Raw genomic sequence first — 17,613 nt, forward strand, 5'->3', positions numbered from 1 at the left:
CTGTGGGTTTGCCTACTGAGTGGTAATGTCTCCAGTCATCTCTATCAATCTGGAGATACAATAAATCACTGCACGATCCATCCCACTTGTCAGCCAAGGAAAAGATAGTTTGAACGAAAATAAAAAGAAATCAGTTTTCCCTTCATTCTTCTTGACTGAAATGATGAGGAGAGAAAGACAGAGTTAAATAAATAAAAAGAAAACCATAAACTCCATCTGAATGTAAATAAAATAATATATTGCTTTTTTTTTTGGTGGTGCACCCAAACACGAAACGCTGTTGAAACCTGTAGCACTTCAGTACCAACCATGAATGAGTTGAGAGTCGTGGAACCAGAAGGAACTTGTTGACACTGTACTTGAATTTCTGTAGATTGTAACTGTAATTTTCAGGAAATACAAGGAGAATTTTTTTTCCCAAAGAACAGAAGAAGACGGAATAAATCGAACAGAAAAGTTAGTTCGATGAGTTTGGAGTTTTCAATCGAACCGTGAATGACCAGTGGTACTAGTCACCATCATTTCATGATTCGCGCGTTCGAATTGGTTTGGAAACATACCCGTAGGTGAAATTACTACTACCAATTCAGAGAACCATACAAAAAGCATGGGTTCTAATGAAGAAAAGGTTTGTATAATTGGCATGCCTTGTAGAAATGAATGTCTGCGTGGTAGGGAGTGGAGACAGTTATAGAAGGGCTCACTGATCAACTTTGTTTTCTTTTCGATCAAGTGAATAAATTTTAAAGATCTCGAAGTATCAACATAACAGTGTTCTATTGTAAAGAGGATTTTTGATATGTTGAGTTAGCAGTTGTTTAGGAGAAGAGTAATGCCAAAAGCGCAAGAAATTTTCGATGCATTGGATACGATATTCGAATACTTATGCTTATGCCAAGATAGGTTATAGGTCCCCAGTAAAAATAAGCGATGTGTCCTTGTCTAGGAAAAGAGTGTTGTTGAAGAAAAGTTGAACATGAAAGTTGCAGATGGCGCTGAATATTAGAAAGCAGGGTTGGTCAAATTGGAAAATTATTCGTAGGACCTCATGGCGTATGAATTTCGCAGGCCGTAGTGTGCTGGTTCCAACATTTAATACTTTTTTTTCTTTCTTTTCTTTTTTCTGTAAATAATAACTGTATTCTTTGGTCGATTTGGTTTTATGCTGGTTGAAAAAAACCCTAGTTCAGATTCTACTAACCACACCCAGTTGAAGAAGCCTTTAAGAGCTCTTCCAGTTTCCAGTAAATTTTTATGTGGCTTTTTCACGTGGCTGAGTTAGTTGGTCTCAGGCGAGGGTAGCACGATTTTTCCTCCCGGAAACTCGGGTTTTTCGTCCAGCAAAGAGAAAATCTACCTCAGAACACACGTCATTTACAGACAATATACATTGAGCAATATGGCCCTAGTTGCCGATGCTCCTATAATCCTACTACAACTACAGCTCCAGTTGCTGCCGGAATGGAATCCAGACTTTTTCAAACGAATGATAGTGGGAGAAACCACTATACCGTTGCTAAGAAATTGTTTGTTGTTGTTGTAGAGTTTTAGGAGCATCAGCAACTAAGGCCATATTGCTCCGTGTATACTGTCTGTAAATTGCATGTGTTCTGTGGTCGATTTTTTGTTTGCTGGATGAAAAAGCCAAGTTTCCTGAAGAAAAAAAACCATGCTACCTACGCCTGAGACAGACTAACTCGACCACGTTGCTGAGAAAAAGTTGTGAAACTTTTTCTCAGCAACGTGTTATGGGCCTTTTTCACAACGTTTTCAGTTGTGAAAAAGGCCCATAAATATTCCTCATGTCATCAACGGGACTCGAACTCAGGTCTTTTCCACCTAGTGTGTGGAGAAGATGGCGATTGTAGCAACTGTGCTACCTAAGAGGACATGTGAATTAATGTGTTGTGTTGCCAGTTCCTTTGTAAATTATTGGTGCATTGAAACTTTTCGTGGTTCTTCGATATGATTCTGTGTAATTCGTCGACAAACGGGCGAAATGCAATTAACTTTAATTATGCGCCGGAAACTGCAGTCCTCCAAAGAGTTAATATGATGAAAGACCTGGGTGTGGTCTGTCAGATTGTGGAACGTTGAGATTTGTTGAACACATTAATGAGGTCATGAATTTGGCCTGTAGAAACGTGCAATTCTTCCAGTGACATACATACAACAGTGGAGCTCTTTGACATTTTACTTGCATTAATTCTTTCCAGGCTTCATTGGTGTCCTTCTTAAAAAGAAGGACACCTTCTTAATTGGTGTCCTTCCTCAACTTTGGTGTCTTCTTAAAAAAAGTAAATAATAATAATAAATGGGTGGGTGGTAAGAACTGGTTCTGCAAGGGTGCATTGAAATTCCGTGCTCAAAAAATTGATTTCAGTATCACTGAATGTTATTTGTTCGGTGTCAAGCTCAATATCCACACCCGAGAAGTAAGGAAACCATAATTAGATCGTGATTATGACATTTAATTTTAAAACATTTCTACTCCATTTAATTAATAATCTGATAGTTACTGCCAAGTCGTAGAGAGAGAGAGAGAGAGAGAGAGAGAGAGAGAGAGAGAGAGAGAGAGAGAGAGAGAGAGAGAGAGAGAGAGAGAGAGAGAACGTTAATCGCAAAAGCTTTCGAAAAATGTGTCCTAACTCTTCATTAGTGTGGCTTCTTGTGTGTTAGTATACGTTTGTCGAATTTTGAGGCATCGGACTTGGACCCAAATAAGAAGGTTCAGTTTACCACGTGTGTGTCAGTTGGTGAAATTTTAAAGCTGGGAGCTCTGCAGAAACGTCACTTCCAGTGCTCATTAGAGTGGCAGAAAAATGGAAGAAAAAAAAGATAAAAGAAAGATTTAAGGACTGTGGATAGTTACTTATTCTATGGCCTCCACAAGAAGAAACCTGGATTGATTCCTGAAATGGGCAGATGCTTTTCTGAGATTGCGCAGTTCATCGTGTAATAATCACATGAGGCTGTTTTGTAGCAGACAGCTACAAGATTTTTTAACAAGTAGATGCTTTTATTTCAATTCCTTCCACTTGAGACCAGCTAACCACAGCCTTGATTAACGAAGTCTTTAGAAATTCCTCCACTCGCCGATGTGACTTGAATCCAGATATCTCCAAACGATTGACATATGGCAAAGCCACTATGCTGTCACAAGAGGACATAAAAATGTCCAAGAGAAATAACAGAAGAATGAATTTTGTTAGAACGGTGAAGAAAGTTCTCCAAGAAAGTGTTTTTCAACTTGTTTTCATCCCTGGAAATAAGATACCAAAGAGACCAACTCTGACAGCATCTTCACTATTGCATTGCCATGTCACGTGTGTCTGTATCCTGTTTATTTAGATATAACTCTGGCGCCCTCTTTGCAAAGCAACAAACAAAGGTTGGGAGGGAAGTGCAGAGAGTTGTTTACGGCAAGACGTGAGTGACATGTTAAACATTTCTCGATGGGTCAATGGCTTTTGGAACTGATAAGATCTCATCTGTTAGTGATTTGTGTATATGCATATCGGAGACGGTTGAGTGCTTTATAGCCAAACGTGGCTGGGTTGACCTATGAATGTACTCGCACGCGAACGTACTAATGGCTTCAAATCCGCCTTCAACACTCCCTGAAGATTAAAGAGAGAAAAGAATGATCGAAAGTCTCAGAGCGTGGTTTTATCACTCTCTCCTGGAAAGAAAAAGTTTGAAACCATCCGCTGAACTTCAGTTATAAGGAGGGTGTGTAAGATTTCTTGGGAAGAAATAACCGAGATAAATGGCGAGTTGGTCCCTTTGATCTTTACTGTAAAAATAAGGAGTATAATAATTACATTGTAGGGTGGTACTGGTACTTTAAATTACAGTAATAGACAATGAGAAATACTTATTTGTTAGCACTGTTTCTGACTCTGGGCTTGCCATGAAAGTGTACGCTTTTACGCGCTTATACTTGTATATGTTTAAAGCGCCCATTGTCTTTACAATGTCCATCCACTCCGTGCAGAAATAATCTGATCATTATTATTCTGGAAATTATTATTTTTGTCCGTCCGTCCGCATGTAATAACTTGACTCTCAGTAGATGTTCATGAAATTTTATATTTTGCTCTTTTAGATGAATTTCCCAAATTTCACTGAAATCGGACCAATAGAAATCCGGAAATTACTATTTCTTCGTTCGTCCGTCCACATGTAGTAATTCGACTCCTACTGGTTGGATTTCCGTGCAATTTTATATTTGGGTTTTATTAAAAAAAAAAAAAAAATTTTTTTTTCGAGCCATCCCAAATTTCATTAAAATTGGACCAAAGAAATCTAGAAATTATTATTTCTTTGTTTGTCCACAAGTAATAAACGAACTCCCAGTTGATGAATTTTCCTGAAATTTTGTATTTTGGCCTTAGATTTATCGAGCCACCTCAAATTTTATTAAAATCGGACTAATAGAAAGCCTGAAATTATTATTTCTTTGCCGTCCGTCCGCATGTAATAACTCGAATCTAAGTGGACGGATTTTAATTAAATTTCATATATGGTTCTTTTTGAATGATTTGAATGGTATATAAAATCGAGCCTTCCCAATGGTAAAATTTATACCATATATATATTAATATATATACTATAAATTCACATGATTCGCATGACAGCAAACATTTGTGACTACGAGTTTCAAGCAGACAGGATTCGGAGCATCAACAAACACCTTCCAGGTCATAAATTGATTACAACAGAAAGGATACAAACTCAAGTAATCGTGACAAACTTGTTCGGGATCAAACAAATTTGTCACGATTATTTTACCATGCGCGGACACCAACAGAAACTGATGACATGACCTCACATTATATGACTTGCGACATGTGATTTCACATTTTGGACTGTCACGTGATATTGCTAAACGACAGAAATTCGAACATCTTATTAGCTGTAAATCAAAGCCTATGTTCAGCGTGTAGTTATACTGATTCCACTTGACATTTCACTGCTTGGTTCGGATAGTCGAGTTTCGGATAATCGAATTCTACTGTATATCGTCTGTTTAAACTGTAAGTGCGTTTGCCTGTATACTGGATGAAAAATCTAAGTTTCCAGTGGAAAAAATCTTAAGCATTCTTTAATTTTCAATAAGCATTGGTAACTATGGTAACTATTGGTAGATATGGTAACTATTGGTAGATATGGTAACTTTAAACGAGATAACAACTTGGGATGTTTTAATCGGTAAAAATAACTGCTATTTTTAATCGATAAAAATAACTGTTATTTTTAAAACTCATCCTGCATTTCAGATGTACATAAAAAATCCTTTCGCCGAAAGGTAGAAAATTTAAAAAAAAAAAAAAAAAAGTGTAGACAGCGACAGATTGACAACATGTGCGCACAGGAACAGACAAGAGCTCTAACAAATTTCTTCTTTGGAAACCACTCTTAATATTTTTAGCTGCCTTTCAAAGCACAGAAAGACTACTCAAGTGTTTTTTTTCTTTCAACGAATGGCCTTGTGTGCCATTTTATACAAATGGAAACGTGCGTTTGATGTGTTTCTTTAAGTTTTTTCCTCCAATTTTATCACTTAACCCATTCTCAAACTATAAATATCTAGCGCTTGCTTGCCTTAGATTATGGCAACTTTGCTCCGTCCCTGATAAAAAAAAAAAAAAAAAAGTAACTTTTACAGGACATAAATGGATGTAAACCTTAAATTAAACACAGAAATTTCATATTTATATTTACTATTAAATTTTACTCATCACACACCTATCTTTGTGATACCATTAATATAAACACCAACGTTAATTTATTCGGCTAAGGATGACATCATCAGAAGAAACACATGCGCGTGTTTCTAGCAGACTTTGAAGGAACTGGAACTAGACTCCTTGAAGGAACTAGAAAAGTGATGTGTCAGACTGTCCTAGAACGATCTTTGTCGTGGTTTTTACGCTCTGACCAGAAAGGTTATCAAGTTAGGGCCCTCGAGGGTAGGACAGTTGGTAGGATCGCCGTTCTCCCACAGTGGGTTCCAGTCCTGTCGATGACGTGAGGAATTTTTATGGGCCTTTTTCACAACATGGCTCAGTTAGTTGGTCTCAGGCAGAGTACCATGGTTTTTTTCTCCCGGAAACTCTGGTTTTTCGTCCAGCAAACAGAAAATCGACCACAGAACGCACGCAATTTACTGACGGTTACACTGAGCAATATGGCCTTAGTCGTTGATGCTCCTAAAACCCTATAACAACAACAAGTTAGGAATCGTCAAAAGTCCACTGGTTTCTTCTGTCAAAAGAGATGACCACTGAATTGTGGGACTTCTTTTGCATGAAATTAATTGGTAGCCCTTAAACTGAAATTATGCTGAACCATTTGGCATTATTTTTGGAGGAGAGAAGATTGTGGATTTAATTCAGTGGCTTGAGAATTAATTATTTAAGTTTTGGAAATCTGCTTGTCTTCTACCTCAGGGTTCCTAGCTACGTCTGTGGTATCGTAGGGTTGCACAGAACACAGTTGGAAAGTCATAATACGTCGTTCATTAATTCATTACTGTAAAAACATTTCTTAACCAAGTTTCAGAAAAAATATTGTATACCCTCTTGAACGTTAATGGTTTGAATAACCTCTTGAACGCTAATGATTTAAATTTCAATAGTGAACCGGGCCTCTGTTCCTAGAGAAGGGTTAATTCTGAACTATTTTCAGAGCCTCTGCCCAAATTCTGAATGAACCATAAATGTGCACTTCGAATTCGATCCAGAATTAAGTTGATGATTTTAGGGTTAATTGTAGAGTATATGAGACAAACAAGAAACACACAAACATCCAAACTCTCAAGCATCAATACATTTGATTTCAAACCGTTCTGCATTGTATTTTACAAGCTAAAAACAAACTATGAGGATCACTGAATGAGTTATTGACGGGAATATGATCGAGTGGAACTAAGTTGATCTTTGCTATGCTGTCATTAGAGTTCAAAGTTGGGTAATTAAATTGAATTTGAAAATGGGAAGAAGAAGAATATAGAGAAAATTAATAGATATTTATTGAGTACAACTTTCCTCTTTCATATTCACGTACGACTCACCGAGTGACCCCAGTTATAAAACTTTTACAGACTTCAACACTGAACAACTTTGAACCAACTTGGCAGGACCCGTTATCTATGGCAACGTCCATCGGTTGAATCCGTGGAAGCACTCCAAAAACAGTAAAACATGAACAAAATGAACACGAATTATAGAAAAATTTTAAAATATTTCTTCAAGGCCATCCAAAGTCTTGTCTCACAATCCAATAAAATTTCCGGTTGAAAGGCCTATAGAAGTCTCTTAGCCTTTCTATCGCAGATGGATGGATATGTGGGTGAGATCGACCTTTAGTTTTACCAAGGCAGTGCGGGGTTGAATACTCCTCCGACTTCCGTAGACAGGGGAATCCTTTAGTCTCGTTCAAGAAAAAATGTCTCTCGCTGATGATTTCTCTCAGTCCAAGAAATTTCTGCACTTTGTCCACCTCGCCAACGGGATCAGAGATTAGACGTTCCCCGCTAATAAAGTGGAACTGTTTGAGTGGAAAGTACCTCAACCATCGCTCTAAATGCTTGGAATATACACCTATCCTAATAGCACTCCACGATGTATCCACTAATTCGTTTGAAGAGTTAAGAAACGCCATTTCTTCGAATGATCGAGTATCCTGGCGCTTACTGGCAGCTTGGGTGTAGTCAGAAATGGCACGGGTAACGGGATCACGAACTACCACGAGAAGCTTGACATCTCGGGACATGTTGTACACTCTAGCTGGGACGTCTGGTGTCACAAAATAGCTTGGTGTCTTTTCCATAGTCAGCTGACTCCAAAGGCTTGGAGGCATTTGTCTCCTGCAAAACAAAAAATCACACTAATTACTCCACTGTTTAAGATGTTCGCCTCATTTAAAGGTATTTGCTTATATAAATAAACATTTTTTATATAGATGAATATTAAAGTAAAATAATGTAAAACATTTTATTTGTTATTATATGTTCTCACGATAGCAAAGTGGTTATAATCACCATCTTCCCAAACCATGTGAAAAGATCCTGAGTTCGAATCCCGTCAAGACGCTAGGAATTCTTAGTGGCCTTTATCACAAAATGACCAAGTTTGTCAGGAGAGGGTAGTATGGTGTTTTGTCCCATAAAGTTGTGTTTTCCAAAACGTCATCGATGGAATTCAAATCCGGATTTTTTCAACCGGTGTGGGGTGATTAAAACCACCGTGCTGTCCGCAAAGACATTGAAATATCGAAAGGTAGTCATTCTGAAAAATCTTCCTAAAAATATGAAAATTTTAACTTGTACAAAAGTTAAGAAAGTTAACTTTCTTAACTTTTGATGGACTGCCGTTTTAAATATTTCATAAGGAATCTTCAGAAACGTTTAACATGGTGTGGACATGTAAAATGGATGCAAGAAACCAGATATCCAAAATCTGGAAAGCTGAATGTGAATTTAGCCAGTAATAGTAAATTTTTAGGAGAATCAGCAACTAAGGCCATATTGTTCCGTGTATACTGTCTGTTCCTGGAATGGATACCTCCAGGAAGAAGAGGAAGAGGAAGATCTAGGAGGACGATCCATGTCATCCCAGGTCTTCCTCTTCTCTAGAACATGGATGGATGGAGTACGGGTGTGCATGACAGCCCGAGGTTTAACTGACCAAGACACCTTAAACCGCACTTTGTGGGGGGAAAAAATTCCTACCAAAAAAATAACTCGTAGGCCATGGAAACCCATTGTAAATGGAAACACTCCTCTTGAAGAAGAAGAAGTCTTCCGAAAATCCTTTCGCTGGTTGTTATACGGTTTTAGACGCCTCAGCAACTTAGACCACATTGCACCGTATGTCTGTAAATTGCGTACGTTTCGTGGTCGATTTGAGAGAGAGAAAATCTTTATTGTACAGTAAAGATACAGATACAATAATGTGCCCGCCACAGCCAGGAGGCCAGGGGCTTGACAATGATATAGGGTAATATAAAAATATGTACAGTATAAAAATTTGTGCAGTATAAAAGATTACATAACAATTAAAAACGTAGCATTAACCATTCAATAGATATGAGTATGTACATAGTTGTGAGGCAGACAGTACACCAAGGTATGTGCACGTTCATGTGTACAAAGCACATATTTAAGCATATTCACACAAGTCAGAATATTTCACAGTGCCAAATTGATGTTCGGTATTGCATTTTCTTGTGAGACAGTTCGTCGATTTGCCTGCGACGTGCCGTTATGCGTCTCATAGGAGATAGCAGATGGAGATATCAGTATGAGTCGACATCAGGGGCCAAACAAAAGGGGAACAAGTTCGGCCAACGAGCGCCTGTAATTGCGATCAGAAGCGAATTTCTGCAGGTCAACTCCGATCATTAGCAGGGCTTGTACTGTAGGAAGTACTTGTCCAGGTAGGAATCTGTCACTGATCTTCAGCCTGTTCCGTTGTAGCTGAAGAAGAGGGGTGGCTCGTAAGGAAGGAAGTGGAACATGCCACTGGCATATATCCCAGAAGTCAGGGGAGTTGATTTTGCCAACCAGCATTTTGACTGTGGTCACAGTTCTCCTCATGCTGATTATTTGAGGCAGCCGCGGGATTTGGAGTTGGTCGGCCATGCTGGTGGTCCTCTGCTGAGGGGGGAGTCGATGTTTGTGGGTTGCCCACTTCAATATCCAGTATTCACTGGCGAAGATGGGCTTCATGAGAGAAGGTACTGCGGATGCCCATATTTCAGAGGCATACAGAAAGGTAGGATACACAATGGTTTCCAGATATCTGATTGTGGTTCTTGCGTCTGTGTTATGAAGAAGATGTTGACGAGCAATCCAGCGCATTCGGTTGATCTTGCGTAGAACACATTCGATGTGACAGTTGAACCTAAGGTATGGGTCGAAGGTTACACCGAGATCTTTGTGTTTAGTAACACTTGGAATAACTGCACCCTGCAGTGAGGGTTGTATGGATGTGGGACACTTCTTCAGAGAAAAAACCATAATAACGGATTTTTGGGGGTTCAGTTTGAGACCGAAATGGTTGAGATGGCTAGAGAAAGCTGTGATCTTATTTGCTGTTTGCTGGACAAAAAAACCAAAGTTTCTGGGAGAAAAAACCATGCCAACCTCGCTTGACATCGACTAACACGGCCACGTTGTGAAAAATGCCCATAAAAATTCCTGTCATTGATGGGACTCGAACTCAAGTCTTTTCCACGCGATGTGCTACCCACGAGGGCTAACTGTGCTACCCACGAGGGCACTCCTTTCGCATATTTGATCTAATCAATTACCAATTAATCAATATCCAATAGAGTCAATACCAATTAATTAAGTTAAAGAAATAATTAAATTATAAATATCCAAGAAAATTTATTTTAATTTCTAATTTAAATAGAAATTATTAAATTTAAATGGCGCTACCAGGGCAACTTAGTGAACGTTTTCCAAAATCCTCATTTTTTGAGAAAAAATAAGTAAATAAAATAATTTTCAAAGTTAATTTGTAATTGGTAGCGATTTAAATGTGTATCCGTCATCAAGGTTCTCCTTTTTCTTAACCTCTGACCCAGAAGTGGCATTCGACCGTTTAATGACAGCGATGTTCATCAGAGTAGGTCTAACAGTGGTCACCATCTATGCAGACTTCAGGGAGGTCGAAGGATACTGTTTCCAGTATGGGTAGGGCAAATTACAGGCAGATCACTCAGCAACATCTGGGAGTCGTTCTGTAATATCTGAGGACGCTTGGGAAAGAAGGCGTCTTCAAGCCAACAGAGGGTACGCTGCTGACGTCATAAGCACTTCGCTCGTGGTCAGACGATATTTCATTCCGTTTCAGAATTTGGCACATCACAGCTTGGGTCGCTGCGCCACCTGTCAAAGACAATGTACTTGATGGTGTTAACATTGATTTTCCATCTATGTCTAGCAACACGTTTGAAGGGTGACTTTTGGAATATCCATAAATCATCCGCCCGGGGGAACACGAGAAGGGCCAAAAGAAAGGGCAGATATGCACGTGCAATAAACAACAATGAAAAACTGTGCGACTGAAGTTCGCAGAATATATTGTATATTTCAGTGCGTGTCGTGTAATATAGATCTTATATTGTTGAGCGCCGTAACTATGGTTACAGCAAAGTGTATATTTCATTTATGTCCTAAGCATTGTTACGTGCAGCGTGTCATTGTGACGTAGCTATCATTGGAATCTGATAAATCGTGATTTCTGATGATTTTTCAATTTAAGTTACTTCGATACTTGTAATAAGATCTTTCATGTTGTATTATATTTCTCCCACTTTTAACTCTTGCGCTTTTTCCTTTTTTTTTTCTCTACCAGACGAAAAGCTTGTCGTCTGAATGCATTCAGCGAAGGCATGCTCCTGTTCCCTATCTCAGTGTCTGACGAATAACGAGAGCGTATCGTCAGTCAGCGGAGCACGTTTTTATAGGTAATGTTCCGCAACGAACAGACGGAGTATTATCCGTTTAAAGATCTAACCGCGTATAAATAACTTTACAGTGTCACCCTCATCGTTTGCTGGGAAAGGAATTTGTGATCGGACAACCTCTTGCTGGCTTCAAACAACTTTACGAATTGTTCTATTGGGGAGAAGTAAGATGAATTCCAAGAAGTTCCCACACTTCTTTCAACACACAACAGGATGTTGCACATCAGAGAATGTATTTATACGACGGGGTTGAAAATGTTTACCTCGGAGAACACAGATGTTTACACCTTGCAACAGAGAATGCTCACACCGGAGTAATTTTGTTTACATAAAGGATAATAAGATGCTTATCTTTAGTAGACATATTCATAGATTGATCTTCAGTGTAAAACTTGGGATTTCATTGCTCCTCTGTGATGCCCTCTCGCGGAAAATTCCATAAGCGATTGGGAAACAAAATGGCGCACACTACTGAGCCGTTTTTTTTTTTTTTTTTTTTTTTTTTTGATTTGGTAGTTGTTGGCGCATCGGCTTCTGTGGCCATATTGCACCTCCCAAGGTTTTTGCAGTACTTTGATCCAAGCCCGAGGCGGGAATCGAACCCGCGACCTTTGGGTTGCCGGGCAGGTACTTTACCCACTCGGCTAGCCCGGTCGGCGAGCCGTTTGTGTTTTGTGTGAAGCTTCGATTGTGACTAAGTATACTGTGCTTTCGATTGTTGACCAATCAGGTGATGGCATCCTCTTGAAGACTGTCTACCATTGATTGTGGTGAAAAATAAAATGTTTGTACTTTGAAGGGTGGGAGAATTTGTAACCATATGTGTACTTCTTGGCAGAGATTGTCCTGTCGATCAACTGCTAATGCGCGCTTGGTTTCATCTACTGAAATTGTAGTGTCTATCTTTTGTGAAGATGCAGTTAAATCCGACCATCCTATAAGTCTTGCAAGATCACTTTATTCCAACGATTCAAGGCATGGGAGTTAATATATAATAAACATTCTTCCAACAAGACAAGACAATACCATACACTGAAAATGCGTCCTGATTTTCTTAGTTATCGCGAATTAATATTCTGGATGAACTGGAGATGGATTGTCCTGCTCGCTCAACGTACTTTTCAGAATCGAATTTATGTGATCATATCTTATGGGGATTTCTAAAGGACATCGTTGTCGGGAATAAACCAATTCACTTGAAAGGTTTAAAGCTGAAATCAGAGCTGCTGTGGAGAGAATCATTGAAGAAATATCCATTGCAGTTATGAAAAATTTCCACAGACGTCTTCAAATGCTACTGGATGCAAAGTGATCACATGTTTAAAATTATTTTATTTTGGTGTCAAACGAGTGTCTTGATATATGATGTATGGTGAAATGCTTCAATAAATAATTCAAACTATGGCCTCTTTTTATGGTGATCTTGTAATTCTGTATGCTCTTCAGTAACCATTTGCAACTCAATCTATCAATCTGCATACATGACTATACTCGAGCTACTACTACTCTCGAGATTCTTCTAGAAGAATCATTAGAAGAATCTTCTAGAAGAATGATTCTTCTAGAAGCAACTCACTGCACCAGCTGATGATCGGTATAATTATGACTTCACAAAATAGGCGCTTTTTGTGGAGAGAACTTAAGGGGATGGATTGAAAAATCGGAATCGGTCCTAAAATATTCATTGGAACGAACAAAACATATGATGAAAGTTTAGTGTATGTACATTATGTTTGTGTAGTAGGATTTTAAGAGCATCAGCAACTTCGGCCATATTGTTCGGGATATACTGTCTGTAAATTGCGTGTATTCTTGGTCAATATTTTGTTTGCTGGATGAAAAACTAGAGTTTTTGACAGAAAAAAACCATGCTACCATCTCTTAAGACCGATTAACTCGTCCACGTTGTGAAAAAAGCCCCCATAAAAATTCCTCATGCCATCGACGGACTCCAACTCAAGTCTTTTCCACCCGGTCTGAGGAGGGTGGCGATTCTACAAACTATGCTACCCACGAGGGCAGTGTATATACGACTTTTCTTTCTTGTGTGATGACCGAAACATATTCCAACATTTAAAGAAAGGGCGAGGGGACTGTAGAATCGGAATTGAACCTTCCCTTATTATCTTATCTTGATAGATTGAGTTGGCAAATCCATAAATGTAAAAGCTAAAATGGACCTTTTCGCAAAGACCATTCAAAATATAACGTTGAATTAAACATTTATGGTAATTAGAAAGCATTTATTTAATATAGTTTTAATAAATAAATAAATATTTTATTTATTCATTATTTACTGGACTTGCCGAAGAGATCGATGTATTCCTTAAGAGGAAAGTAACCCAATTCGAATGGCTAATTATAACTCATTGTTAATACACGTGGTTCAAAATGAAGGCTAACTTCCAATGAACTCTGTGAAGAAGACGTTCATTACACGATAGTAAGTTGTAATGGCACGTGAACGAGGAGCCTCACTCGGTAGGTCATGACCCTGGAATGTTATCGTGAAATGAGTGTCGGGAGTAGCTGACGAATCAAGATCCACCAATCTCTGATAGTGAGGGACCATTACTTGAAGGGAAGATAAGGATGTGCCAAGAATGGAACTTTATTTTACTGATGACGCCTGAGCCTCATATGTTATAAATATACAAGCGTTCGTTGCTATCTGAATCAAGAGAAAAAAGATATTCACTGTTCCAACTAAGAAAAAGCATTAATGAGTTTAAAAGTAATTTAGTTTTCATATTCTGAGGCAATCAGGCTCTTATATTAATTTTTATAGATGGCAGTGCTTTGCTTGCACCAACCATTAAGTAGAAACAGAATCTAATGAAATTAATGATTTTAACAGAGATTGTACAGGGTGGAAAAGCAAAACTATTCGCTAGCTACTCTGTAATTGCCTTAGAAAAATACGGAACCATCATCACTGTTCTGACGGGTGTAGGGATCTCGGTGTCACATCTCATCTGGTTATCACTTGGCATCTCCGAGATATTTAAAGAATGTACTTGATGCTCTCAAGTCCCTCCTCCAGCTATTAAGAGACGTTTTCGTAGACATCCATCTTTCCCAGAAGAAATTTAAGTCTAAAAATGGCAACTATGGTAATCTAAAAATTAAATCAACACAGGTGAATATCAAGAATATTTTTACTCTGTTGTAATGATATACTGGAACGTTTGTGAATGTTTAAGCTCTGGCCAGCGAAGGCGACTGTAAAGAACTGGCTTATTCGAAGTGACTCTCCTAAAGAGAGTTCTGGGACAGACAGAATTCATCAAAAATGAAATAAAACAACTCCACTGACAGCATCGTGATGAGTCAGGTTGTTTTTCATCTCTAAAGAGACAAAGAAAAATCCAGATAAATCCTGTGTCCCCATATCTATGCCCAACAAACTTGAAAAACCTTGACTTAGATTGGAGGATCTTAATGACTCGAATCTTCGTTCGAGTCCCTTCGAATCATTGAAGTGACTCGAACCAGGGTATTACCAAACTTGTGATGATTAATAAATCCACAATATTACAGAGGCCCACACGTTAGTGAACTGGTAGCCTGGAGGTGTATGAAAAATATATTTAGACACTATGTGCAGTTAATTGGAGAGGGAGTGTGATTACTTCCTGTATCAACTATGCTTATTTTCTGTGTTCGGTGCTCAGTTGTCTACTAGAAATAAAATCATGAAGCCGTAGCCGAGTGGTTAGTCGCCAGGGTACATAAGTACACATGCCTTGAGTGACCGGGGTTCAAGCCTGTGACTGGCTGCTAAAAATGGTGCTGTTTCTTGTGAACCCCTCCTCATGGAACTAGATGTCTGAGGAAGTCTAGCTGTAGATTCGACCACTCTTCCATCGGGATGTTTGTCAGACGCTGTATTTCACCTTACCATTGGTGCAAAACTGTGTAACTCGAGACTCGTCAGACAACATAGTCTTTTTCCCACTGTTTCATTGTCCAGGGTTTGCATTGGCGGCACCCACTTCAGTCGAATCTTTCGATTTTTACTGAAAGAAGTATCTTTCGTATAGGCACGCGATTACAAAATCCCAGATTTTCCCACTCCCGCCCCACAGTTTGGTTGGAAATGGATCTTTCTTTGCTTAAATTGAATATTTCAGTCATTGGAGCTTCTATACAATTCTCTTTAAATTCATGTGGTCTCAATCTTAGATTAGAATATCGACTTTATGTCGCATTTCTGCTTTTTATAGCTGCATTCCTTTGTCATCATCCATTCATTGTATACTTTTAAGATGGTTGCAGTCGATGGTTGCACCAGCGATTTCCTTTGTTTTCTCAGTTGTGGCTCCTGCTAAACGGATTCCAATGATAACACTTTTTCTGAAAATCAGGACGATCACCTGTGTTCCCATAAACAGATCGACTAAGAAGCCCTTATATTTGCATACCGTACGTTTAATTATCTGTTGACGCCAATTGAAAAAGGTTTCTAATATTTTTGGCCGGTGAATGTAGTGAAAAATAATCATTTATTTATTTATCAGGTTCACTGCATGTACAGAATCAAGACTGGATTAGAGGTTTATTTTACCAATTACCAAACCATCACGTGATTACGTCAGCCACTGTTGATCTTGGATGTTACGTTTTGCTATAATGCGCTCTCGTGAGTAGCACTCTTGGTATAATCACCGTCCTCCCCACCGTGTGGAAAAGACATAAGTTCGAATCCCGTCAATGACGCGAGGAATTTTTATAGGCCCTTTTCACAACATGGCTGAGTTAGTCTGTCTCAGGCGAGAATAGCAATTTTTTTTTATACCGGAAACTAGGATTTTTCACCCAGCAAACTGCAAATGGACCACAGAATACAGGCAATTTATAGACATTACATACTGCTGAATATGGCCTAAGTTGCCCCTGCGCCTAAAAACTCTACAACCAACCCCACCCATTCTTCAATAACATTTGCATATTGATTGCTAATATGGCATCCTATGATCAGGGCCGTCATTGGTGTTCGCAGATCCTAGGTACTCTTTATTCCGAGGCCGCTCATCAAACATTAAAATGCCCTTGCGTTAAATATAATTTTGCTTTTAAAGTTATTTCCATAAAAATTTATTCCAGCACTAATTTCTTCGCAATACGACCTTAGATGATTATTAATGATCTGCTTGTTGGTTGTTAGGAGCATCAGCAACCGAGGCCATGTTGCTCTGCATATATTGTCTGTAAATTGTGTGTGTGTGTGTGTGTGTGTTCTGAGGTCGATTTTCTGTCAACTGGACGAAAAACTCAAGTTTACTGGAGTTTTTAATGCTACCCTCTCCTGAGACCGACTAACTCGGCCACGCTGTGGAAAAGACCCATAAAGTCATCGACGGGATTCGAACTTCTGTTTTTTCCACTCAGTGTGGGGAGGACTGCGATCCTACTAACTGTGCTATCCACGAGAGTAAGCCGAAGAAAGAATTATCTCAGAAATCTGTGTTTAAAAATTAATTTTTAGAATTTTATTGGTGGAATAAAATCGTCGAATTCTATTTGAATTGTATTTTTTCTGGTCCCTGTTTTTTCGTATGACTAAAAACTTTGTTGGTCCTAGGTACAGTGCACAAAGTGCCTAATGGAAAAGACTGTCTGATTTAGACAGTTGGTGATTTTGAAGGGTATAAAAATACCCAAGATAGAACTGACAAATCATATACGATCTATACGATAAATATGATCATATATGACAAATCATATAAGATAATACGATCTACCGAATATCACCCTGGGACTTTATCCATCAATTGTGAATAAATCTCTACAAGGGGCCAGCAGTTTTTTCTTCTACATGAGGTTACTTTCGACCTGCTACAACTTTTTTAGAAGTTTCTTTTACAAGGCAAACAATGGATGAGATTTCTAGCATTGGTGTTGTCCCCAGAATTATATTTTTATTTCCAGAATCGACCAAAATATGTCTTGCGATTGATTCATTTGCCAGCCCCTTTATTCATAAGATATGGGTGGTTAATATTATGAGCGAATCTAGGAATTTTTATGGGATTTTTTTTTTATCTGAAAGAAATAGTTTCCTTACATTTATAAGGATGTTAACACTTTACAAGATTTGATAATTGAGTTGAAAAACTGGTTATGTGG

General features: G+C 38.6%; 1 protein-coding gene across 1 annotated transcript in view; it reads right to left on the reverse strand.

Annotated features, from left to right (window-relative positions):
- Nucleotides 1-6,932: 6,932 nt before the first annotated feature.
- The window catches only part of LOC150076811 (heparan sulfate glucosamine 3-O-sulfotransferase 6-like), a 59,289-nt gene continuing 48,608 nt past the window's right edge, over nucleotides 6,933-17,613 (reverse strand). Inside the window, exon 2 of the mRNA XM_090386773.1 lies at nucleotides 6,933-7,873. Coding sequence (XP_090242899.1) covers nucleotides 7,255-7,873 — 619 coding nt within the window. The 3' untranslated portion in view covers nucleotides 6,933-7,254. The remainder of the gene's footprint in view (nucleotides 7,874-17,613) is intronic.

Source organism: Mastigoproctus giganteus, chromosome 12 (genome assembly GCF_048544385.1).
Source record: "Mastigoproctus giganteus isolate SK-2022 chromosome 12, ASM4854438v1, whole genome shotgun sequence".
Lineage (NCBI taxonomy): Eukaryota > Metazoa > Arthropoda > Arachnida > Uropygi > Thelyphonidae > Mastigoproctus > Mastigoproctus giganteus.